This window comes from Hydra viridissima, unplaced genomic scaffold, assembly GCF_058129835.1.
Source record: "Hydra viridissima isolate aposymbiotic clone 2 unplaced genomic scaffold, HvirCarnegie_v1 scaffold_9, whole genome shotgun sequence".
Lineage (NCBI taxonomy): Eukaryota > Metazoa > Cnidaria > Hydrozoa > Anthoathecata > Hydridae > Hydra > Hydra viridissima.
Genome location: NW_028324308.1, coordinates 6,975,310 through 7,002,763, shown reverse-complemented (window position 1 = coordinate 7,002,763; position 27,454 = coordinate 6,975,310). Strand labels below are relative to the sequence as shown.

Below are 27,454 nucleotides of genomic sequence, written 5' to 3'. Positions count from 1 at the left end.
TCAACTAGCTTTGTAGCTAGCTTTGTAGCAACCTAAAGCATGGTTTCATGTCCAGGCAACTACTCCGTCTACTATATTGCTATAGACTTCCAGTTTATGAATATTATAGAACTTTCCATTTTTATGTTTAACAACAGAAATATATACAGTTAAGGATAAATAACTTATACATAAAGTGAATGTAAATACAGTAAAGAAAAAAATAATTTGTCACAGTTTTAAAGAATTTGGTAAAGCCATTTTATGGCAAACCGCAAGAATAATTAAGTATTTAATGTTGACATAATATGATTTACCAGCTAAATAACACCTACTGAAAAAATAATACATAGTGGAGTATATATTATGAAGCTTATAGAGTAGTCGAGACAAACAATGGCGAGATATTGGAAAAAATACTAAAAAAATACACAAAATTAAGGTTGGTGAATGAAGGACCAAGGAATTTAATGAAACCAGATCTTAACAAAAAATTTTATTTAAGCTTTTTTTTTATTTCGCTATAATTTTTTAGTCATTTTAAAATTAGCCTTACAGATCTATTTTATCATTGACAGAATTTGTTTACACGAAAAAAATTCCCAAATTTACAAATGTTCATCTTGAAAAAAAAAGATAAAAACTGTTCGTGCCGACAACTAATTTCTTTTACTTTGGCGTAATTTGTTTAGTAATTTGTCAATACGCGAAGTGGCTACTTTGTCCTGAACAGCCTTGTAAACAAATGCTATAAAAGTTTAAACTAATACCACGTTTTCAGAGTTTCTGTTTTAAATCTGTCAGCAGGCATTTTAATAGATTTTTTGGTGACGAGTGAATATTTAGAGTTTGTCGAAAACTCGCATGGCTCGCTGATTTCTGCGGCCTCTTTGATGTAAAACAATGAGTTGCACGTCCATCTCTTATACGTCCGTGACCAAATTAACAAGGTAGAAAAAAACTTTAGACAGCGCTTGTTAATTTATAAAAGCTAAATTAACTTAAATAATTCATATTTTAATAATTAAATACGTTAATCAATATACTTTTATCGCAAAAGAAACCTTTTAACATATGACGACATAATGTATATATATATACTTTGAAAATATTACCAATTCGAAGTTATAACCAATTAAAAGAAAACTGCCGAGGGACGGAGACAAATCAGTTATGACTTAAAACCGGATAAATGCCATTGACATTTTAATTTCAATGTTGTCAAAGTTCATCCGTCTCAATGAGAATTGTGTTTGTAATATTTTTAATATTAAAATCAAAAGAAATCTTTGTTTCAACAAGCTAGACTATTTTTTTCTAGAAAATATTTTGCAGACGCATAAATTAAGCGAACATATGAAAGAAGTTCATGTCTGTGTGTGTTTGTCGATACTGAATGAAATTAACTTCTTGAATTTATGTGAAAGTTTAAAACCTTCGCTAAAAGTTCGTGTGGTTATTTTTATTTACAGATATCTATACTGAAATCACTAGCATAACGGCCAAAGCCATTAAAAAGGAACTCTCAAACAAATAATAGATTAAAAAAAACTCTTACTAATGAAAAATAACGAAAGCATCAAAACATAACGAAACATAATCAAAACATAATCATAATTAACATAATAAACATAATCATAATTAACATAATAAACATAATCAAAACATAGAATGGTTTATGAAAAAAAATAGACGGAATACAATACCAAAGGAGTCTTTTAGATATCTATTATGCTGTTTATACTTGTGTTTATGTTTGGTGTTGGTTGTTAAGAATTACTGTAGAAGCTTTTATTTCCACTAAAAGAACTATTGCCGTATGTGAAACATTTATCTTCGTTCCATCTTGATTTGTTTTTCTTTTTAGAAAAAAATTCTATTTCTGGAATATTCTGACAAAGTATTTCTCTATTTTATTCTATGTTCAGGTTCAAACGAATAGCATGATGAGCAACATTTATCATAAATATTTTGAAAAGGGAGCTGACTGTGTTCAAAAATCTATTTTTAACCAAGCGCACTCGGTGAATTGAGAAGAGAATCGGATTCAACGATTGCATTTTTACATGGTTTCTGCTTATCTGCTTATCTGAAACCACTATCAAATATACTCTGAAACATTTAGGACTATATTTGACAGTAATTTTTCTCGTTCATCATCACATAATCATCACCACAAAATTATCACCACATAATTAGCGTAGTGATGAGACAAATACTTTTTTTATCATTCTTTACATCAGTTTAGAAAAGTATCCGTTATCTTTCAAAAAAAAGACAATGACTAATCTAACTATTAAATTGTCAGTAAACAAGGTTTTGTGATTGAATGATAACAAAAACAAAAACTTTTTTGTTTTTATTTATTTTGAAGAAAATCTCACACCCTGAGAAGCAAACTTGAACATTCAATCTACTTTCAATAAATATAAAATAATTAAATAATCATACAGTTTAACACTTTACAAAATCTATTAATGTTTAAAAGAATTTTATGTTTAGAACTTTTAAAAAAAAATAAGAGTTTAGGAAAAAGATTGAAAAAATGGTCAAAACAGCAAAAAATTTCTTTTAAATAATTTTTACAAAAGAAGATATTTACCATTTCTGAAGTATCCCCACCCCTGACCACCCCCACCCCACCCCCAAAAAAAAGTAAAAAAAACAATCACTGCGAAAAATATTGCTCCTTCTTTTTCTCTTTGTTTTCTTGCGCAATTTAAATATTTTAACTTGAAGTTTGCTGGACTTCTCTCATTGAGATGGGAACATTAATATAAAATCTTCTAAAGGAATATTTACTTTTTTGGAGTCATTAAAGGCTATATTATACTCAATTAAAAATTATAAACATAATTACTTTAAGAGTAGATGAGTGTTATTCACATTGATTTGGATTTAGTAGAATAAGTTGCAGTGACCAATCACTTAATTTTTAATTAAATTTAATTAATTTTTAATTTTGTGATTTAGGTCTTGTGCGCAATTCTGCGGCTGTAATATAAATGTTGGGGATGTTAGGGGCAGGAAGCCTTGACACTTACCTACCTCAGGGCGAAGATCGAACAGTTCACATCTATGGAGCAGGAGTATTTACGTAAAATTTAAAATCTGGATGATTTAAATAACAGTAAAATTAAAAGTTTAACAAATATCATAAAATCCGATACCAAAATATCATAAAATCCGATAGTAAAATAACTCAGTAAATGTTTTGTTTTAAAATTGGAAAATTGATCAACTTAGCCAAGCCATTACATGGAAGGCATAAATCACTTGGCATGATTAGTTAATTATAACAGGAAAACTTGTTTTTGCGAATGACCAATTTTTATTAAACATTAAAATTGAATTTCACACTTTTGGTTAACTTTATAGATCGTCTTAATTGGACAAGCTTCATATAATTGTAACAAAATTGCTATTGAATAAAATCAAAAATTTATAAGTATGATCATGAACTGTTGATGTAAAATCATTTGTAAATTTTATGCAATCTTGTAGGCTTTAAAATGAATAAATCATTTGCATTTAGATTTCTCCAAATGATATTGATAAAAAAACAATTTGTATTAAAAAATCCTAGTGATATCGGTGACATAACGAACCGACATTCAAACTACAGGTTATTAATATTCACGAGCTGGTTATCATAAAAATAACACATCGACATTTTTTTTCGCTGCACCACAAAAATGAAGTAAGGAAAACATTTTTGTCAGTTTAAAACACCAATTTGAAACGCACACGATTCAATACACGTGCACACAAGCACGCTTGTGCACATACACATACTTGAAATATAAACGAATAAAATTTTTTGCTTAATGTGTAAGATTTGCAAATATTTTTTTTTCAAAGTTCATAGCAAAAAAAATTATCTACGTCTCAATTTCCTTTTTTTTTTTCTTTTTTTTTTGTTATCAGATTCGTTCTTGCTTTTGTAATTCAATCAGTTTATTCATTCGTTGTGAGACTGGATTGTCGTTACGAAGCTGTTTTCGACATTGTGCTCACGGATACATATGTACAAGGAAGTTTACTAAAAACTGTTGAAAGCACAGACCAAGAAAAATGTATTTTAAATTGTATAACCACCAATAATTGTGAGTTTGTGAACTTCGCTCAGAATCAAAAGATATGTGAGCTGTTTTCCGGACTCTCTGACGCTACTAGTGTATCTAGAGTCGGTTCGACATTTCTTTCAACAAACTACACCTCAAAAAATGTAAGTTATTTTCAAATGTAAAAAAAAACTATATACTTAAAAAAAAAATACCACAAAATGCATATAAAGTAATAAACTTTCACCTTTATTTGATATTCAATTAGATGGGACAAGCATGTCGCCAAGATCCGTGTAACCTGGACCAGTCCTGTATAGCATCTTGCCATACTGAAGAATACTACTGTGAAGGTAATTTTTACATTCCTATGAATTTTTAACTATTATAACATCAAAGAGAGGCTAATGATGATAAATACTGATGCCTTAAGGTGGTTAAAGAAAAAAACATTTAACTGGGAAATAAAAAAAGTCGATGACGATGGGTTCAATACCAAATAAAGAACAAATAAGACGTTCTTGTGATACAAATATTACGTAGTTTGTTTAAAAAAGTATTAAAACAATTCAAAGAATAAGTGTTTTAAGTTTTAAAAAGAGTGATTAAGCTGTTTTTAAGATGTAGTGTAAAGAAATTGAGATATGAAAACTCATTTCGTACAAATAGGTTGAAAATAAAAGTTTATACAAAGAAAAGTCGCGGAAAACTTGAAATTGAACCAAAGCGCTGTAAGATGTATCTTAAAACTATACAAGCAGTTGCATAGTCTTGGTAGGAAACCTGACAGACCTTATAATCTTAATGAGCTGTTCTCTCTTAGTGGCAACCACATGCTAGCTAAGAGAGAACTTATCTTTAAAATTGTAAGGTCCATCAAATCAAAACTTCTGCTCTCTTATCTATACTTGATCAAACATTCCAACAGAAGAGATAAGCAATCTTCTGTGGCCAAAAAGACCTTGACCAAATATGTCGTCTGCATATTAATAGGCAATCCAACTTTCGCCTAAACAAATTCCAGGACGCCAATTAAATGTTTCAACAATCAGAGGAAATGTCCCTTAAAGTACAAATACTTATTAAAAGACACTTGGCAAAAAGCTTCTCATCTGGCTGGGCGATTAACTAAGTCTAGATTATATCTTAGTTTCCTTTTGAAACTTGCAGTGTACAGTAAATTGTTTATTATTTGTAATTTAAATTTAAATATACAATCTCGTTTTCCAGGTCGAGTAAACGTCGCATTGGGAAAAACTGCAACTTGCGAATATGGAACACCAGTTCCAGACCAACTCTTTACTGACGGATATTTGATTAATAGTGCTCGTTGCGATCAACCATCGGTATGGCTTCTAATTGATTTAGAAAGATCAGTGTTAGTTGAATATCTGGGTGTCGTAAACTTATCTCAACAACCTACCAGTGACTATCTTTTTGGTTTTAGTATAGGAGATGTTGTACGCGACTATTTAGCTAACACATTATGCGCAAAGCACCATTTCTACACCGTTACCAGTAAACCTGTGTTTTGTGAGGGTCCAATTCCGGGTCAAGTGAAATATTTACGGGGGCGTTATGTTTACATGTTTTATGCGAATACCCGGCCTGAAAATTATTTATATAATGTTGAAATTATGGTGTTTGAGAAGTCTTGAAGTTTTTAAAGCTGTAAAAACTTTAAGACTTCTACAAAACAAGAATGTTTTTTAAACCACTTTGTTTTTATCCAATACATTTAATTGTTTGGCTAAAAAAAATTCACACAAATTCATTATTCGAGAATAAAAATAAAAAAAAAAGATATATCAGTGGATTAAGATTTTTAATTATGTGTAAGCCTAAAATGTTGTTGCCAAATTTTGATATCGGAATTTTGAAAATTCCTAAAAAATATCGGTGTTGCCTTTATTTTTCAGAAATTAAGGAACTTTTTGAAATGGATCCCGCCCCTCAGAAATTTATTTTTTCTCGGAATTGATTTTTCGTCAAAACCTCAGTTTACTAATATCATTTAAACTTATCAAATGAAAATTATTTATCAAACGTATCTGTAATCTGTTCATTATTAATTAGTAGAGACTGATACTAAATGAACCACATTTTACACTATTATAAAATGTTAAATATACTTTTACAAGAGATAAACAAAAAAAAAAAAAAAAAGAATGACTTAAAACGATATCAAAAAGATATATGTCAGTGTATTAAGATTGTTAATTTTTTTTCAAAAAGTAATCATGTTTGACAGATATAGTTCTCTTAGTTTTGCGTTTGCATATTTTGAGTTGCCCTGTGTGTGAGGCAACTTGAGGTGTGTGTGTGTGTGTGTGTGTGTGCATAGCCGCCAAGAGAAATCTCGGGCCCTGAGGAAGTTTTCTTGACGGGCCCTCATTATAATCAATTATGTACCCAGGACCACTAGAAGCGTGCTCTGGTCATTGAAAATTAAAATTGAAAATTAATTAAATCTTTTAAAAGTCAAAACTATTTAAATATTTTAAAAGTTGTTTTAAAAAACTATTTGTACACACACGGCCCTGGCACTTAAAGTAATTAAGTCTACCCCCTCCCCTCTCGGCGGTCATGTGTGTGTATGTGTGTGTGCCAGTCTTGTTGAATCGTATTCGTTTATGGTTTGTGTAATAATAGACCTTTTGACTTCTAACATTTTATATTAAGGTAAATCCTTACTGAAGATGGCGAATATTAGCCAATTTGTTGTGTATTTTTGTACTTTTAACTTCAGATCAGAAGCACTTTACATTGATTTTGAGACCTATGTTTTTATACGATTCTTAATCAGCATAAAATATTCTATCATAATCAATCGTTAAAATAGGGAAGGTGGGTGGGGGTAGGGGGTGAGGTTTTGATAAAGTGCATTAGCGCCACAAATACAGTGATTTCAAAAATTATTACCTACCCTTGCATAACCACTTTATATTTCCTGTCATATAAAAATTACAGGAAAAAATTACTGAGTGTTCGTGCCATTTTGTGATCTGTTATCATTAATATATGTACTACATATATTACATACATACGTTCTTGTTTTATTGATAAAACAGTATATTTTTTCAAATATCATATCGTCAGGTTAGAATTATTCTGTTCTATCTCCCAATTTAAACTTTGAGAGAAAATGAATTTTTAATTTTACTAAGTAATGATCACTTTTAAAATACATTTTATTAAAAAATTTTTTTTTTCTAAATAGTTTCTTTAAACATAAATTATTTTAAAAATAAGTTACTTTTTAAAAAAGTAATTGTAAAATTTTAAGTAATCTTTACTTATAGAAAAAAATCTAAAACTTTCTTTCAACGTTTAAAATGGGAGATAGAACAAAATAATTCTAACCTGACGATATACAAAAATTAACGCAAAGGAAAGAAAAAACTTTTTGTCCTTCGCGGAACAGGTATTCATCGAATCTAGTATCGTGTCAGGTAACATTTGATTTTGATGCATTCTTGTAATCTATTTGGTAGTGAATCGATAAATTTCTGAAGAATTGACAACTCCACGTTATTTCATTCGTTCTTCAAGTAGTGGCCAAAAATTAAATACCTTGGTTAAGTAAAAAGTTTACGGGATTTTTAGTTATTCTATAATAACTTAGCCTCAGTGAAATTTTCGTCCTTCCAGCTTAAATAGCTTGTAAGAAAATTGGACAAGTTTTGAAAAAATTTAAAAAAATTCCAAATTTATTTTAAAAGAATCAAATATTTTAAAAATTTTTGATATCACACTTTATATCATTGAAATGACAAAGTTGTCTTATTACTAAACCTATTCTGAGTCAGAACTTTCACCCAAATTTTTTACATCTTCAAATTTTTCGTCGATTTCGTCGTGTTAGTTAAAGGTTGCCAGTTCAACATTTTTAGGGATAATTTCACATTCACTTTTTGTGTCTGAATAGTCGAAGATTAAAAAGTCTTTTACAACATGAGGAAGTTCAATGGCAACCTTAAGTTTTTGGTTTAAACCGGGTTTATAAATTGATAGAGCTAATTAGAGGGCCGGAGGAGACAAGTAGTCAGAACAATAGAGTATTTTACGAGTGTAGAGTTCAAGATACTTCATGTATAACTTCTTTATTGACTCAGCACTTCTTCACAAAATATTTGAGATCCAGCTGCATCAATCAGATAGTTAAACAACTTCTGTTATGATTTGGTTCGCTATTTATGAAAAAGGAATGGGAAGATTATGCGTTGTTGAAGGATGATGAATTAAATACTATACAAAAGTGTTCCGAAACAGAGGTTGTTGCCCTAACTAGCTGAATGGTTTAATCCAGGTAGAATAAAATTTCTATACAAGATAACACAAATTTGTCATCATCTTTTTTAAGCTCCAACAGCGATAATGGTGAGGAATCCGATGGTAGTAATAAACAAATTCTGGAGAATGATAAATATAGAGTTATCTTCTGCTTCTGGCCTTGTCACCACTGATCGTAGATAAAATCTCGATAGTGACAAGGAAGACATAAAATTTTTGTAATGCAGAAATATTCTACTCTTGAAAATTATGTCAAGAAGTAATTCTTAAGAGTGGAATAGTTTTGTACTAAAAAATTGAACATGAAAAAGAAATTTAATGCGATAAGGAACATGAAGTAGACATATCAGGGCCAATATTAATAGAAGAAATTCCTTAAATAAAAATACAACAAATGAAAAAACAATAAATTCTATACCATGCAATTCCTTTTTCATGGTACCGTATTTTTATGGTACCGTATTTTTATGGTACCGTATGGTATTGAACCGATACTGATGATTCCGACATTAGTAAAGTAACTAAAATGAAGTAACTTCACAGTAAGAGGGGGTCAAGAATGTAATGTGATAAACTTTAAAATTTAATCGTCAAATCGTTAAAAAAAGCAGTACTAAAAATGAAAAAAAATTAATGTCAATCTATTTCAAAAATTGAGCTAAAAATAAATGATTAAAGCATACGAACAAAACAGTGTAAACAGTGTCAGTGATACAGAACTGGGGCATAAAGAGAATAATTATTATAAGGTAAATTTCTTCATAAGTTGCCATATGAAGACATCTAAAAAACGTTTTCACTTGTAACACTAAATTCTTCAAAAAACGTGGATGAAGTAACGCTGATATTTTCAACTTGACTAAATTTTCAATTATATGCCAACTAAATGATCCTAACAAAATGCAAACAAATTAAGCCTAGGTTTTGCCTACAAATAACATCAATAATAACGATTTATTTTTATTATTTAGTTTTTTTAAAACACAAATGTGTTTAAATTTGGTAAGGCACTATATAGTTAGTAAAACCAATACACACATTCTCAAAAAAAGAAAATTATTCTAGGTCATTTATTGCAGAAATTACAATACAAAAACCAATTATGTTTTCATGTGTGCTCCATATTCTGGGATATGTCACATGATCTTTCTCGTTCAATTATTCTCAAATTTTACAAGAAATTATTTTTTCGTTGGAGCCATTTTAGGTGGAGTCTCGGATAAAAATCTAAAAAAAATATTCTAATGAGAAAAGAGACCAATACTAAGAATAGAGAGATTCGTGCCATAAGTTACACTCGCTACGCGAATAAGTTTTCAAATAGCAAAAAGTATATATTGTTACATTTTCTAAGATTTCTTGCCATATATATATATATATATATATATATATAAATTTTTTGTAATGAACGCTAAAACCCCACGATATGTATGAAACAAAACTACTAGTGTTCAATTCATATATCCAGAAAAATAACTGCAGTTAAATTAAAGTTTTTCAACAAGAGTTTTAACCTATAACAAAGCTATAACCCGCAAAGTGGGTGTATCTTTCTAGCAAAGATCTGAAAATCCTTAAAAGATTTACATTCAGACGTAAATTTTTTGATAAACAGCAAAGTGACAACAAACTAGATGAAATATTCCAACAAGATTTTGAAATCTAAACTTTATAAATAGAGAATACAGGAATTCTAAATACGGGAAGGTAACAGTAGGAATGTTGATATGGCGGACTTAAAAAGTTTCTAAACTCTTACATTTCTCACATTTGAGATTAACTTTAAAATGCTGAATGCATAATTCAAACATTATTCAAGGCTCCAAACTCTACATATCAAATATTATCTGAAGACTTTCTTTTATTGTAGCACTCTTTAATGTGCCTCCAATACCATAACATGGAGATTTACCATAATGGGTTGCAAAAAAAAAAATTATAACGTGCTTTCACACCAAAATTATTTTGATGCATACAGAGGCTTTTAAAATTTTTATTTATTTTTGTATTTTCAAGCACAACCGTCTGAGAAACGGTCAATTTTCTTTATGTAGTATTATAGCATTTTGTACTTCTTGGATCGACGTCATGTTTCATGCTATCAGAGACAACATGATCCAAAACGGCTTGTAAGCCAATTAATTTTTAATATTATATTACAACACACCTGGAAGTAAAGTTCATTGAAAGTTTCTCCCATGAAAACTTTTTACCTCATCTCGAACAAGTAATTCTCTGCAGTCACTTACATTTACTGATCTTATGGTATCATTTTAATTTAAAAAAACAAAAATTTAAACGCATAAACACTTATGTATCTTACAAGTATATTTTTGCCATAAATTAATTGTTACTAATTGTTTTTCATTTGACAAATTAAATTTCATTACTTATTTTTCTCTAAAATACATTAAGTATTAAAGCTTGATATTATTAAAGTCTCTAAACTTAATACAAAAATGATAAGATATACCAATTGATATCGGATGTCATCATAAAATATTTGCAACAACTCCGTTTTTTTTTTGCCATTACGTCAGGACTACTTGTTGCTTTGGATTAAAAAGGGATCAATTTTTATCTATATCAGCAAGCAGTCTCGATGACAAAGATTTGATTAGGTGATTGAGAATTTCTTTGATTTACGTAATCGATTGCGTTAGTTTCTTAATGAGATTCTATTTTACGAATTTGACTACGATTTGTAGGTTTCTTAACGAGAATTAAAACAATGACCAAATAAACAATGAGAACTGTAAAAACAACAGCAATTAATATCAATAACAAAAACATCTTTCCAAAAACGCACCTATAAATTCGTACAAAAATTTTCATTAAATAATAATTATCAATTTTCTAAACATTTCATTTAACCGATATAAAACCATTCAAAATAACAACTCTATAACCAAATTCCTAACGCAGTGCAAGCTCTCAATTTGTTCGCTAAAAAAATACGTAGTTTAGAAACACACGCAAATGCATACATAAATATATAAACACACACTACACATGCAATTTATATAGTAATTAAATAATATATGACTGTTAAAAATAGCAAACATTAAATATTGAAAGTTTTAGAAAAACCTTTAATAGAGAGAAACTATAAAAATATAGCATTTCTTAAAAATTGTAACGTACGTCAAATTTCTAAAGAAAACCAACGCAACACCAATTATATTTCTGTAAAAAAATTCATTGTCAAAAAGGTAAACACCTCCCCCCCCTCCCTCCCCCTTTTAACCTCATTCTTTATCCCAAACGTTATTTGAATAGATATTAGTTTCACGGGGGTATTTTTTTATCTTGAGCTTTGGTTTATCATTTGAGCGTTCTTCAACTGCGAGATTTCAAAATCTTTCTCCTGTTTAGATATTTTGAAAAAAAAAAAAAAGTATTAAAAAATATCGGATATTAATACATTTAATAGAACCCAACCGAAATTCTGTCGTGTGACAGAATCACGAACGATGAAAATAAAAACTTTTAAAACCATTTGAAACTTGAAAAATTTGAATGTTTTACCTGAAGTGATTTTCTAAGCAAGCTTATTTCCTTACTCAGGTTATCAAAGTAGATGCCTTCAGTTTTAAGTTTTATCTAGTTAAAAACATTTTAATTCATTAAACAGAATATCATGTTCATAAAAAATCTTCAAGGCAAAACAAAAAGAATAAAAAAAAAAGACGTACATCGAAAATTAAATCCGAGAAGTGCTCTTTCATTTGATTCTCTCTCAATACTTGTAATCGATTTTGTTCTAAAATGTCAGCACGGAGCCGAGATATCTGCTGCACCAAATAGTTAAAATGATCGTGAGATAAAGTCATGTTAAAATCAACAGAGCTTAGGGACTTTTTTTTTTCGCATACCTCACATAAATTGCATTTTTTATACCTATCATGTGAATTTCGTTGGCCGTGATTTATAGAGCAGTTTTTCCCGAATGGACATTTCACCTCAGAATGATCTTCTTCAAAGCCGCTGCTCTCTAAACTTCGCTCTTTGATTTTAGGGTTTTCAGTTTTACTTTGACATCTTGAGCTCGAATCATCAGAAAGTGAGCAAAAGTCATTGTTTTTAAGAAGCATATTATTTGGGATTTCTAAAAAACCACTTCCTTGATATGAAGTTTGTATATGGTCGCAACTACCGTTTTCCAAGAAAAATGAACATTTTTCTTGACACTGAGAAGTTTGACGCATATCAGACGTGCTAAGATCTTTGTAAGAATTCCATTTGTTACTATTTATAGTAGAATCAGAGGTGTTGACAATAGCATCGAAACACAACGACGTGCTGCTATCTACATATTTATTTAAAGGTACTTTTCTATTACTGGAATAATCATAGGATGCATGATTTTGAAGTTTTGAACTATGTGTTGGACTTAAAATCTTCGATAGTGAATGCAATGCAGAAGATATGTAACTTCTTCCTTGAATTTCTCCATTTTTAGGTGTTTCTTTAGTCTCATTTACTGTTGTGACTAAAATTTCTGCTTTCAACTCCTCATCGGTAGGTGTAAGAGGAGTATTTTTATTGCCAGTAGGTGTAAGAGGAGTATTTTTATTGCCAGTAGGTGTAAGCGGGGTTTTTTTATTGCTAGGAGGTGTAAGAGGAGATTTATTATTGTTAGGAGGTATAAGAGGAGCTTGATTATTGCTAGGAGGTGTATAAGTTGCTTTACTATTTGTATTGACTGGGTCTTCTTTACCATCACTTTTTAAATTCCTAAAGAATCTGCGTATATTGCTAGAATGCTGAGGTGACGATGTAGCTGTTAAGTTAGTACTAGTTGAAAAGTCATGTGGATTTATAAAGCTGTCTTTTATAGAGTTATCATTTAAATTTGATTTTTGATCATCAACACTTGGAGATTGACATCTTGCAAATTTAATTCTTTTGCTAGTCACATCATTTAATGAATCTGTTTTGGTTAGTATTGATTCCGTTTTCACATCAAGCGAATTGGACGTAGGTATTAAATTTTCCTGTGTTAAAATGAGAGGTAGAATTGCAGACTCTTCAGAAAGAGACTTTTCATTATTGCATAAAGTAGAGCTCCTTTCTTTAACAAACTCATCATCGATCTGAATTGGTTTAAAGTTAAATGAAGAGTTTAAAGAGTTTTCATTGTTACTATTAACAACTGTCATCAAACTGCACGTGCTTCTATCGCTAACTGATATTCTCTCACTTCTTGGCAACATCAGCGACCCTAATGGAGCAATGTTAGCATTTTCAGAGACAATATTATCACAAGTAAGGTTATCAAAATTAACTTTTTGCTTATCCATATCAAAACTTGTACTGTTACTGCGTGGCTCAGGTACTTCTTGAAGTGTGGTCAACTTTTTCCAACTGCTGCTTTCAGAAGACGGTGTTACTGAGCCATCTTGTAAGATGTGAATAGAAGGAACATTCTCATTATTGCTATTAAATAGAACTCTTCGAATATGTGCAGGTAAAAGATCACTTGAAGTTGATGTAATGTCAACACTACTTTCACTAAAGCGCGGGTGAGAAATAGGGTTGGAAGGAGACTCATCAAATGAAGGAAAAAACTTGAAAGAAATGAATTATTTGATTTGAAACATTCAGCTTCATCAAAAACGTATTACATTTCATCAATAAAGAATTAAATATGAAAATAGAAAAAATCAAGTTGAAAGGTTTAGCAACATTAAACGTGATTATTCTCCTTACTGTGTCCTCATATGATGCAAACATTGATCGTTGGATATCATCTACATTTATTCCTAATGCAGATGAAGGCTGTTGAAAAAAACGTGCAGGTATTGTTGGTGTGGATAAACTTGAACCAAATCCCAAATTAAAAAGTAGTATTTCAGGATCTTCTACAAGTGCTGAAGCAAGCAGTATACTTGTATCAACACTAAAAGTATAATAACAAATCAAAAGTTAAAAACTCTTTTAAAGTAAAAATTTTAAAAAAAGAAACTGTTTTAAAATGGTTCAAATAAATTGTTGAACTGCTGAACTACAGATTTTCTGGCTTCCAACAGATAAAGGATTTTTGCAACATTTACAGCATCTAAGAAACCTCACCTCACACGCAAAGCAAAACAAATTAATTAGATGCAATTTCAACAAGATCAGTTTTCAGCTACTATGCCCTGTTAAATTACTTACTTGCATGTAATGCCTATATTGTTTCAGTTACAAACAAGAGGAGGATTTTAGTTTTATCTCTATAAACATATCGAATGGTAATTGATCCTGAGAATATTCTTAATATTTCACACAGGTCTTTGAGCAGTAAAAGTAATTCTGCTCTCCTCCAAAGCTTGTTCTGAAGAAGACTGTTCTGACTAATCTTGGGGAGAGAATTTCCTATAATCAATACACTTACTTTTATTTCAAGTGTTTCTGTTCCAGGGGAGAAGTTTCAGAATTTTCCCTTTTGTTTTATACTTTATTCAAAGTTATAGAACAAATGTTTACTATTGAAGCAGAAAACAGTAAAGACAAATATCTTTTTGTGTTCACCTATCCTAGCATATACAGCTGGTCTATCATTTGCCAACTTTGTTCCCACTATTCGTTCTTTAACAGTTGTAGTGATAAAAAGCTTTAAAAAACAGTTGTGGTGAATAGTTGCTGAAAAGCTTTAGTAAAGACCAAAAACTAAATACTATGGAGAAACAGGTTGACCCAGATATACTAAAAAATTCTGGTTTCTCTAAAGATTAATATGAATTGGTTCATACTTCATTTACTGAACCATGGAAAGCCCAGAAGCTTTCATCTAAAATGGGTTTTCTTCAGCAGAGCTACAGTGGTTGGAAAACTCTATTGATACCTGGGAAATGAATAACTAATAATTGGAGTTAGAAGAAATAACTAAGGGTGCTGATGTGGTTAATGATTCCAGAAAATAAGACTCTATAAGCCATAGTATACACTATGTTATTGTCTTAAAATGTGTCATATTGCCACTTCAAAGTAAGAATACACCATCTTGGTTTTTTGCTTAATGTAAAAAAATGTGAAAACAAACTTTGAAGGGATGTATAAAATATTTATACTCGATGCTTAAGAGATATTTTAAGTTTTTTAAATAGCCAATGAATATAAATAAAACTATCTAAAAAAATTTATTTGGAACTGAGTGCTTTTATGCTCTAATATAAAAACTGATAAAAAAAAAATAAAAAAATTGAGATGAAATATTTTATTGTTGTTGAAAGAAATGATTTAAATCCAATATTGTAATTTAGAAATTTTTTTAATTAAAAAAAAACAGGTGTCACTTTTTACTTTTAAATGTCATTTCATTCATTTTCTCATACAAAATGTATTCTCAGCGAATGCTTAGATTAGTTTTATTGTATAACTTTATACTGATAGGAGCGTAAGAATTATATCAAATCAAGCTTAATAACTGAATTGTATTTTAAATGTCTTTTGTGTAGCTTATGATTTATTATGCTAAAAGATAAATTAATATAAATTAAATTTAATAAAAAATAAATTAATATTAATATAAAAAAAATAAATATAAATTAATTTTTCGGATTGTACTTAGTTCTAACATATTTAAATTTTTTTTCCAGAAACATTAGACAATGGTAAAAAAAAGAGTATATTTACTTGTAATAAACTAGCTGAAAACAGCTGAGGTACACCCCACCCTCTCTCCCAGGTCTCTCTTGAAAGGAAAGCAAGTTTGCTAAAAAAACCAGAGAGTATTTGTAATAAAGCTAGGAAACATATCAATAACTTTATTTAAAAGATTCCTTGGTATTTTCACTTTGATTCCTATAATTGAATCTCATTCTAGAGAAAGTCAAGTTCAATATCTACATTAATAAAATGCATCCTGCATATATCTTGTTCAACCAAAATTTGTCAAGGAAAATGTTTGCCAGACAAAATTTATTACTGAATTAAGGCTTCTAAAGCCCAAGAGAAGATTTTAAGTTAATAACTCAAATATTAGGAAAATTATACAACTATCAATTTTAAGTTTATGTGCTATATGACATTTATACTCTCTGGTGGCAATATATTAAGTTGACTGCTTTTTCCTCATAAATAAAACAAAAGCGATTGATTAAAAAAACAACAACAACTTTTGAACAATAGTTTGTATATTTCGTTTGTAAACTTTTAAAACAATCATTTGTATAGCCTTTTGCCATCTTTCAGGTAATACCATAATTCCTTGCTCAGAAGTTTTTTATTAGCAAAAAACCTTTAAAGTTTTATATCAAAGCAAAGGTTTTACCACTGAAATCAATTTGAAAGAGAAAAGATAAATGGCAGTCTGATAGACCTAGTGAATATGGCAAATGCAGTATTATATCCACTAAGCTTTTGATGAGTGACCAAATTTGTATTGGTCATGACAGAAATATTGTTGGTTTACTCAAAGTCACTAATTGCATTCATAATAATCTAATGCCTCTTAATGAAATAGCAAAATGATGAAATCAGCTACCATCATTAGAAATGCTAAAAAGTTTATGAACATCTTTAGCATTTCAAATAGAAAAGAGTCTTTTAGTTGCACTTTGAATAGAAAAATTACATCAATTTAATTTCACTATAAATCAAAATCTCATGATGTACTTTACAACAATTACAATTTATTTTTTTTACTCAGTATTTTATTCATACTAAATTGTATGCAGCATAAATTAGGTTGCATAAAATTAAATGTAGACTTCACTAAAATATTGGTTTTATGTACCACGTAAATTTTCAAAAACATAAATCTTTGCAACATTTTTGATAAATGAAGCATTACTGGTTAAAAAAATTATTTTTTAAATTATATTTACTTTCAGAAAAAGTTTATTTTGAAAGCCATTTATAACATTAATTGGCTATGTAAGATAAATACACATTGGTAAAAATTTCTTAGAACTCAATGATAAATACATCATTGAATTCTAAGAAATGTGACTTGAACATTCAAATTTTTATCTTGACGTAAAAAAACAATAAAAACCTAACAAATAAAAATCTTAAAATTTTACAAAATGAACATTAATAAGTCAAACATCAATTAATCTGCTGTTTATTAAAGATTTATGAGCTTAAATGCTTTTATAAATTGATCAGAATATAATTTTTATGTTTTCATTTTAATTTTAAAGTTATGTTTTTATTTAAGTTTAAAGTTATGTATTTATTTTAATTTTAAAGTTATTTTAATTTTAATCATTCTGAACTAGCAAGACTATGCATGAAAAAGATTACTTATTTAAAAAAGAATCAAACATCCAAATCTAAAGTAATTTTGCTAAAAAACAATTTAACACAATTCTCAACAACATGATGATAATATGTTGTGTTGTCTGCTAAAATCTGCTTGTGGAAATGAAGGCCATGAGGAAGGATATTAAACAAATTTTACAATGCCCCCTACTGCTTATGCCCTCACCCCACACCCACAAATGCCAAACATACCAGACAGCCCCAGCCAATATTTTTGTTATTGGTTAATTGACATGAAGTCAAATTTATCATTCACGATTGTTTTCAGCATTGACATGGATCTTCCATGTCAATCCTAAATAATAATAATTTCTTTAACTAAAGATATTTATTATGATGATGAATGATGATAATTAATATGATGATAAATGATGATAACTATGATTCAAGGCCTAAATACATTTAGCATGACTTACCTACTTCCAGTTTCATCCACAAATGATTCAAACTTTCCAGATTCCAAACATTTATTGGTACGCCTCAAAAAACTAGCAGCAGCATGAACCTTCTCAGTAGACTGTAGATCAGTGGGTGATACCAAGGAATTTAATGTTTCAAGGCTCTTTTGTGCATTTTCAGTGTTTTTATCATTTATCTTTGTGTCATCAGTTTTAGTGCATATAATCTCATTATTACTGAAAATTAAAACAAAGTAAGACTGCATTTATAGTTTGCAGATAGATGATGATGATGATGATGATGATGATGATGATGATGATGATGGTGATATGATGATGGTGATGATGATGATGATGATGATGATGATGATGATGATGATGATGATGATGATGATGATGATGATGATGATGATGATGATGATGATGATGATGATGATGATAAGAACATTAATTTTTATAATCAAAGAATTAAAAGTAGTTGAGTATGAATTACACAGATATCAGGAAAGAAAAATAAGGAAAAGAAAGAACTTAGTTGCAACACTATAAAACATTCTTGTAACCCTAGGCACTTACATCTACTATGTATTTATATATCCTATATAAGAACTGAGATTCCAGCTAAAGTACTAATAGTCATTTTCAATATTACTAGTGCTTTAGCTTAATATTTGTTGAGAATTGAATAGTAAAATCATTACTATAAATGCTATACATACTGCAAAAACCACACAAAAAGCACATCTCAATACATTTTTATCTTTCATTTTTGCATAAGACTGTTTTAAATATGTGTAGAATTGCTTAAAATTAGTTCTTCCCAGTTGGTTTGATTTTTTTTTTCATGAATAATTCTATTATTATTGTCAACAGAGCTTTTTAAATTTTTGGCACATGTACCACAAAAACTGCATTCAAACAATTGGTAGTATCTTTGCAGTTGGTGAACCTATGAACCTAACGAACCTAATGAACCTATGGTTGAAATTTGGCCAGACTTAATTTTACTTAATCTGCTTTAAATAAAAATAGTTAAAACTAACTTAGTCTTAGAATAAAGATCTGATGCACTAAAAATTCAACAAAATAGGTACTTTAAAAACAACATCGATGTTTTCAAAAAAACATTTTTAGGTTTTACATGTGTTCTCAATTTTTACTTTATTGATTATATATATCCTTTTGATTCTAAAGATGTCCATGCAATTTTTTTAAACCAAGTTTATATAGTATTTTTTACATGTAAAAAATCAGTAACATTTTTAAAAGATAAAAACTTTGGGAATTTATTGAAACTAACTTTGTGTTTGAACCTACAGCAAAATGCTAAGTTTTAACTTGCAGAGTTGTGTTGGTATTTAGGTAAGTTCTTTAAGCATGAAAGTATGAAAGTATGAACGTATGAAAGTATGAAAAATGCTGAAAAGATAGACAATGGAGTATAGAAGGATGATATTTACACCACAAAAATCTGATGATAATGATCAAATGATAATGGGACATTACAATTTGTGAATTATGGTGTTGATGGGGACTTCAACAGGCTTATTATAAGCAGAGAAAGGTGAACAGTGTTTAAAAATGCAGAAAGAAAACAGGGAGTGTGTTACCATCTACCCATTTGTTTTATTTTCAGGTGATATACATTTCATTTTCTCCTTGGTTGGAATAACAACTCAAATGGTACCACAAGTAACTGTTAAAAAAATTATTGATCTAGTTACAACATCTGAAAATTGGATGTCAGATAGTGACACTTAAGGCTGTTTGTAAAGAATTAGATAATTTGGATAATAACACAGCTGGTCTTTCTATCCCCTTTTCAGAAAGTGAAAATGGAATAGAAAGAGCTGTTGTGTTATTATCTGAAAGACATAAAATGCAGAGAATTCTCTTTTCAACTCAATGTATAAAATCAATTGAGAGGGGTTTATGACCAACTTAGGCAATATATCGGGAAAAGGGCATGAAAAAAGGTCCTTTTTTCTAATGCAAAAGGAGTTGGTATAACACCCTTTGCCATAAATATTAACTTCATGTAACTAGATAAACTTGAGCAAGCAGCTACATGCATTCAAAAAGAAGAACCCTCAGCACCACCAGAGTTAATTTTATTCAAAACAACTGAATCAACTATTTCATCCCCAGCTTGTAAAAGGAAAGGTTCAGCAAGTTGCTGTAAAGACAAGTTTGATCAGGCTCAATCATTTATTATGGCTGAGATATGGCTGAGCTAAACCTCCAACTAGAAAAATTTCCTGACCTATTAGCTATTAGGAAAATCAAACCAAACCTAAAAAAACCACCATGTATTACTCAGGTCAATGGTTCAATGCTTGCAAAAGAAGTAAAGGAGATAAAAAAGAGAAACAACAAAAAGCTAACAGCAAAGGAGAAAGCCTAGAAGAAGAAAGAAAAAGCTATAGAAAAATTTGTTAAATGTAAAAATGAATGTACTTGCAAACAAAGGTCTTGGCTTGAAGAAATGTCCTATTTGTCTTGATGCTCTTCATTTAATTTGCAGGAAAGCCAGTTGCAGAGTTGATGATGTAACCTGGGATGATTTTACCAGCCAATCAGCACTTCTCCTCCTCTAAAAGGTTGTTCTCACAGCAAACTGATTTAGACAATTATAACAAAAGCAATGAAGATTAGAAATCTTTTTCTGAATAAAGAAATTGAATATAGAGCCATTACTTATAGAGCCATTACTTTTCAATGTTATGCTGAAATTGTTGTAATAACATGTTATTATATCAAAGATTAGATTGTTAAAAAAATCAATTCAAAATGTAATTTTGTGATTGTTCTTCACAATATGGTCCATTTGGTGAATTCTACCAAAATGAACCCCAAAAACTACTTTTTTTCTTTTTGAGCAAGTTGTATTGGTTTATAATTACTTGCTAGAAAAAAACTTTTTGCTACATTAAATCATAATCCGTCAGATAGTAATAAGGTGATAGAAAAACAATTTTTCTTAACTTAATCACCGATACAGCTGTAGGCTTCTACAAAACAAGAACAGTACAACTTTTTTTTGTCACAACTTGCACTTTTTGCAAATAACCGAGGTTTTAGCCAATAAAAAACACTTGAAAACTAATTTAACTTAAGTAGATATTAGCTACCATAATATATCAAAGTTTTGGTAATTTGAATTTCTTACTACATCCTAGGTTTTAAAGCTACTCTATTTTCTAGGTTACTTAAACTAACATTGTGGTTTTTAAGGTTCAGTTATTTTTGCAGTACGTATATCAGTAAGAGCTTTTTTTTTTTAATCTTATATGTAAAGGAACGTATTAAGATATAAAATAGAACAAATTATATTAATTTTGAAATAATTTGCATATACTTATTAAAAAAACCCATTTGAAATAAAAACAAAACAGCTCTAACTAATGAAATTTCAGTTCTCACCTTTCTTTTTCCTCAGTGTAGATCATGGGGGAAAGATTTGGAGATAAAATATTGGCAAAATTACTGAAATGCTTTGCCTCAGCTCCAAGAACCATGTCATCATTTTCTATACAATTTATAAGGATTTTTGTTATAGGAAATTATAATTTCATACAATAAAAATATCTGTAAATAACTTTTAAAAATAATAAACTAACATTTAAAAAAACTTATAAAAAAATTTATAAAATGTATTTATTGTAAAAGAAATGTTGAAAAAAAAACACATACATCTTAGATTGCATACAAAAATATCTTTGAAGACAATTGAACTTCATAATGAAAGCTGTTTTTTCTGTTCAAAATTAACATTCACTAATTACACTTGTTTTTGATGAAACTAATTTTAATGTAATAATATTTTTTTATTTTCTTTAAAAAAATATATTTAGCAAAAAATATCTTCTAAAAATGTGGGAGTTTTTGCCAGAAATGTGAAACTTTGTTAAAAGATGAACAATTGTTGTACTACTAAGCAAGTATTAAAAATATACTTTTAGAAACACATTCATCAAATATCAACATGCATATAACATTGTCGTTGCAAGGTCAAATTGCTCAAATTATCAAACTGGGGAAATAATAATAACTCATAAGTTTAATTATTTGAAGATTGAATCGTCAAAATCAATAGAACTACAAAATCTGATGTTGTGTAAAACTTATTCAATTTTTCACAAGAAAAATATGAGCTCATTCAGAATTGAAATGAAACTTTGTTCAAGTTCATTTATTTTCATACAGCATAATCCAGAGTATATATAAACTAATTACTAGGAGGGGATATATAAACTAATTACTAGGAGGGGAAAACAATTACTGTTTAACTGGCAATACATGTATTAACTTCCAAAACTATTTGTCCTGTGTATATTATACTAAGATCACACTTAAAATACTAATGCCAACATAAAATTAGCAAAGTAAGACTTAAATATTCCCAAAAACAGTTTTTACTACATGAAGCAAAAGTAATTAAATATTTGCCCAAAAATTTTAAGATAATAAGCAACACAAAAGAATTTAAAAAGTGATCCATTTACTTAACTCTTAGTTTTAACCAGTTTTATTTTATCTTACACATGTTATTCTATTTTCATTTATTAAATCTGTTTTGCACTTGCTTGATTTTATTGCTTCAAGATACACAATCGTGCCTAAACAAACTCTAAGTTTTTTAACTGATTGTTTTACCTTAATCTATAAAATGTAATTAACTTTATTGTTGTATTTTATCAGGACGCTAACAGAAAGCAGTTACTTTTACTGAAAAGCTTATCCTGTATAAATATACATGAATAGTAATAATAGTAACTATGCACTTCTTGTTGATCCATATAGTGAGATAAGTTTAACTGTTCCGGTGTAATTACCAAAATGGACCATCAGTGCATAACAAAGCCTAAATTTTAGGGATCTCACAAACTTAATTTCACTTATGGTTTCACCACACAATTAACTTAAAAAATGGGACAGCAAACAACCTTAATAACTTTTGAATGGTTTGACCAATTTAAGACTATCATTTGACTATTATATAACTTATGCATAAAATTTTTATGTAATTCTTAACTTATTAATACTCTATAACTTTATTCAGTCTGAAACATAGTTATTGCTGTTTAAAACATAGTTATTGCTGTTTAAAGTTATTTGTAAAGATAATGAAAGCTCAGTTAGAACCTTTGTAAATGAAGTATATTTTTACTTACAATTAATTTTTCCCCATTTAAATTGAATTATTCAAAAAACTAGTTTTGATATTTGGAAGTAAAAATAATGGAGCTGGTTGTCACTTAAACATAGACCAATCTTACTAATTTTATCCCCAGCAATTTTACTTTGCTAGTGGAACAAACTGATCAATCAAAAAGAAAATTCACTTAAAAAGAAAATACCAATTAAAATACTGTATGTATGTGTGTTATTTTATATATATATATATTAAATAACACGCATATATATATATATATATATATATATATATATATATATATATATATATATATATATATATATATATATATATATATATATATATATATATATATATTTATATATATAGTATTTTCACAATAATGGGAGAGAGTATTTCATTTTGGAATGCAACAGCTTTCTACATTTCAGTAGGTTTAAGCAATTTGACTAAATCTAACTATTAAAAATTAATCTTCAACATTTCTAACTATCCCAAAAATTAATACATTTACAGAAAATTAACCATGGTTTTTTGACTATTGCCCTCCATTCAATTTGTTGTTTTAAAAAAATAATATGGACTAATGTTGGACTTGGTGCATGGATCATTTAAAAACTTCCACTTTCTTATTAACATCAAACTGTATTTATTCTTGCACTTGTAACTGATGGTTTTCCCATACAATGATTGTATTGTATACAATTCAATAGACACATGAATTTGGTATATTGATAAGCTCTGATATTTGATAGACAGAAAATCTTTGTTTGAACATTTTTCTTTCAATTTAAACTTGAAAACCTTTCTTAGAACTTTGTTATATATACAATCACTTTATATTGGTGCTACAGATAGCAGTAAAAAAAGAATAATATAGCATTTTTTTTTTAATATTATAAAATCAAATCAACTATTCATCAAAAACTTTTACACTACTACTTGACTCTGTGGCTTTATACATAGTATGTCCAACAGTGAATATTTGATAAACAAATATTTAAAGCTTCAACTTTAGTTGAATACTTGGGTAATTTCTACAATAATCAATTTTTTAACTATATTTTTGTGAGGCTTGTTAATGTTATGTTTCTTTTATTAAGTGTTGAATAACCTTTATATAACAGACATTTTTAACTTAATATCTATGGAATGTTAAATTTAAAATACTGGAAGTGATACTGTACAAACTTCATTTAAGCAAAACAAATTTTACTAAATGATCTTTTCAAAAATTTGGAAGTCACATAAGTTTTCAGATATTTTCTTAAATAAGTATTTTTTTATTTTTTTAAATTTTTTTAATAACTGGTGTTTTCACCACAAAGATAAGGAACTAAATAAGTGTTCAGCAGATTTAAATGCATTTATTTTTTTGTAAATATTGGTTTTTGAACCTAAATCATAATTTTTGTAGTCTACATTGCAGGACCTAAATTATCTTATCAACAATCAAAAACTGCTCAAAATTAGGGTATTAAGATAATAATTGATATATTAAGATAATATTACTTGATATTAACTAATACCATCAATTTTTTTGTGTTTTTGCCACTAAACTTTGATCATCTATAAACCAACAAAAAAAAAATTCAACTAGTCTTTACTAAACTTAAAAAAATAAAAATGATTAAGTTAATTCTTAAAAAAAATAACTTATAATTACAATACCTGTATAATTTTTGCTTTTAGCAACTGTAATTTAGATTTCACACTCAAAATTTTCAATTAACTATTTTTCAGCTATTTATCAGACTGTATTTATGATCTAGTTTTGATAATTACTGCTATTACCAAGGCACCTAGGGATTTTTGTAAGAAAAAGTATCAATTAACAAGTTAATTAAACATTTGATTTGGACACACTAATAGAGTATAAACCAAATGATTGGTCAAATGATTAAATTACTGCATAAGCTAGAAACTAATACTTAGAAGATGAACAATCAATCAAAACTTACTACAGAAGGAATGTTTGGTTTAAGTATTTTTGGGTATATTGTATTAATATTGTTAGCTATATAATATATTTATAAATAAACATTACCTTCAGGAAGAGATAAAAATGGATCACTTTCTTGACTTTTAGCTGAAGAACTGGCATTGCTTGCACCACAATTAGAATAATCAGTTTGCAACTGTTTTAACCAGTATTTTACATGGCTTTCACTTGCCCAAACACCTGTTTCTATATATAAATAACACTGATGTAAAAATAATAATAATAATAATAATAATAATAATAATAATAATAATAATAATAATAATAATAATATTAATATTAATAACAATAATAATAATAATAATAATAATAATAATAATAATAATAATAATAATAATAATAATAATAATAAACCATGATGATGATGATGATGATGATGATGATGATGATGATGATGATGATGATGATGATGATGATGATGATGATGATGATGATGATGATAAAATTATTACAATTACTATATATAATAATAATAATAATAATAATAATAATAATAATAATAATAATAATAATAATAATAATAATAATAATAATAATAATAATAATTATTATTATTATTATTATTATTATTATTATTATTATCATTATTATTGTTATTATTATTGCTATTGTTATTGTCATTGTTATTATTATTGCTATTGCTATTTTTATTATTATTATTATTACTATTATTATAATTATTATTATTATTATTATTATCATTATTATTATTATTATTATTATTATTATTATTATTATTATTATTATTATTATTATTATTATTATTATTATTTTTATTATTATCATTACACCACCATCATCATCATCATCATTACTATTATTTAACTTATTACAAAGCTAAATCCAATATAAAAATTACCTTCCAACTTTGAAGTTAGATCTTGATGTAAATTTGAAGGTATAGTTGCAAGTAATGCCATTAGTTATCATACTGATGATGTTGGTATTTTAAATACCTTTTAATGAAAAAATATATAGATGTATGTATGTAACCATATATGCATGCATGCATGCATATTATGTATGAAATTCATGTATGCATGTATGTATGTATATATGTATGTATGTATGAATGTATGTATGTATGTATGTATGAATGTATGTATGTATGTATGTATGTATGTATGTATGTATGTATGTATGTATGTATGTATGTATGTATGTATGTATGTATGTATGTATATGTGTATGTATGTATGTATATATTATGAATGTATGCATGTATCTATAGGTATATGTATGTAAGGGTGTTTGTACATATGGGTGCATGTGTGTACCCATATGTACATATATGTCTGTATATGTATACATGCATATATATATATATATATATATTCATATATATACATATATATATATGTGTATATATATATATATATATGTATATGTATATATATATATATATATATATATATATATATATATATATATATATATATATATATATATGCATACTTTTTTATATAATATAGGTTATTTCTCCATACAACTACTAAAAAAACCCAGTTTGTTAAAACTCTATTAAAAAAAAAAACTTGCAAATACTATGAAGATGATTTTTTTTGCTACAAAAATGCTCTAGAATATTTTACTTTCTAAGTAAATTGGCCACAAACTTTTTTCTACTTCTCAGATAGTTTTTCAATTTCTTTAGTTAAATTTTGTAGTTTATATTAGAGAAAAAAACAAGTTTTTTATTTACTTGTTGCTCTTATTACAAAGATATTTTTATTATTGTATGTGCTTTCGTAAAAATTTATTATATGTGCTTTCGTAAAAATTTTTAACTATTTATATATTTGATTACTATATATCATTTGAAAGAACTTTAGATTAGTATTATAATGATAAAAATTTCATAAAAAACGAATAATTCTACAAAAAGTTAGGCACATTTAACTAACAAAATTTCTTTAGGAGGTTGCTTTATACTACGACAAACATTAAAATTTCATGTTCGGCTAACGGTAATTTTGTAATGAAACTTTATTGTTTATTTGCGCAATATTTTGCTTCCGTTAATTTTCATTCAACATGACGCTTTAATAAAAATGTTATAATATTAAAAAGATTTTTAGTATTTTAATTATCTATCATATTGAATAAAAAAATCTATATATTTTTAATAATAAATTAAAAATTGATAACAAAGTCTTATTAATTAATATTTTAAATATCGCTTATACAAGAGTAATAATTATAATCTCTGTATAAATATAATATTATACCTTATTACGCTTACAATACCTAATATGTTAATATGTAATGAATACCGCGTATATAATAAAAAGCGTATATTTAAAAGTAC

General features: G+C 27.9%; 2 protein-coding genes across 6 annotated transcripts; one reads left to right on the top strand and one right to left on the bottom strand.

Moving 5' to 3' along the window:
- Nucleotides 1-1,667: 1,667 nt before the first annotated feature.
- On the top strand, nucleotides 1,668-6,295 carry LOC145185615 (uncharacterized). 2 transcript variants are annotated; one of them, XM_090098927.1, is made up of 5 exons: nucleotides 1,668-1,796; nucleotides 1,908-3,679; nucleotides 3,907-4,207; nucleotides 4,312-4,396; nucleotides 5,274-6,295. In XM_090098927.1, the coding sequence occupies exons 2-5, from the start codon at nucleotides 3,675-3,677 to the stop codon at nucleotides 5,699-5,701; spliced, it is 819 nt and encodes a 272-aa protein (XP_089955053.1). In that variant the 5' UTR covers nucleotides 1,668-1,796; nucleotides 1,908-3,674; the 3' UTR covers nucleotides 5,702-6,295. The 2 variants fall into 2 exon arrangements, with proteins under 2 accessions (XP_089955053.1, XP_089955054.1); XM_090098928.1 differs by lacking the exon at nucleotides 1,668-1,796 and having other exon boundaries at nucleotides 3,661-3,810.
- A 4,284-nt stretch (nucleotides 6,296-10,579) lies between these two features.
- LOC145185458 (uncharacterized) lies at nucleotides 10,580-26,150 on the bottom strand. Of its 4 annotated transcripts, none has more exons than XR_016455669.1 (9): nucleotides 26,006-26,150; nucleotides 25,192-25,332; nucleotides 21,410-21,515; nucleotides 18,005-18,223; nucleotides 14,049-14,238; nucleotides 12,032-13,906; nucleotides 11,865-11,939; nucleotides 11,146-11,703; nucleotides 10,580-11,048 (listed from the first exon to the last, which is right to left on the bottom strand). XR_016455669.1 is itself a non-coding variant. In XM_090097835.1 (9 exons), the coding sequence occupies exons 1-9, from the start codon at nucleotides 26,064-26,066 to the stop codon at nucleotides 11,641-11,643; spliced, it is 2,700 nt and encodes an 899-aa protein (XP_089953961.1). In that variant the 5' UTR covers nucleotides 26,067-26,150; the 3' UTR covers nucleotides 11,108-11,640. The 4 variants fall into 4 exon arrangements, 3 of the variants coding, with proteins under 3 accessions (XP_089953961.1, XP_089953960.1, XP_089953962.1); XM_090097835.1 differs by lacking the exon at nucleotides 10,580-11,048 and having other exon boundaries at nucleotides 11,108-11,703; nucleotides 12,032-12,891; nucleotides 12,922-13,906; XM_090097834.1 differs by lacking the exon at nucleotides 10,580-11,048 and having other exon boundaries at nucleotides 11,108-11,703.
- Between the last annotated feature and the right edge of the window lie 1,304 nt (nucleotides 26,151-27,454).

Coding starts and splice junctions, on each gene's coding strand:
- LOC145185615 (XM_090098927.1), top strand. Junction 4,208..4,311: donor CAAACTACACCTCAAAAAAT/GTAAGTTATTTT, acceptor ATATTCAATTAG/ATGGGACAAGCATGTCGCCA. Junction 4,397..5,273: donor TGAAGAATACTACTGTGAAG/GTAATTTTTACA, acceptor CTCGTTTTCCAG/GTCGAGTAAACGTCGCATTG.
- LOC145185458 (XM_090097834.1), bottom strand. CDS start 26,066: ATGGCATTACTTGCAACTATACCTTCAAATTTACATCAAGATCTAACT. Junction 18,224..21,409: donor TACACTGAGGAAAAAGAAAG/GTGAGAACTGAA, acceptor TTTAATTTTCAG/TAATAATGAGATTATATGCA. Junction 13,907..14,048: donor TTGCATCATATGAGGACACA/GTAAGGAGAATA, acceptor ATTTCTTTCAAG/TTTTTTCCTTCATTTGATGA.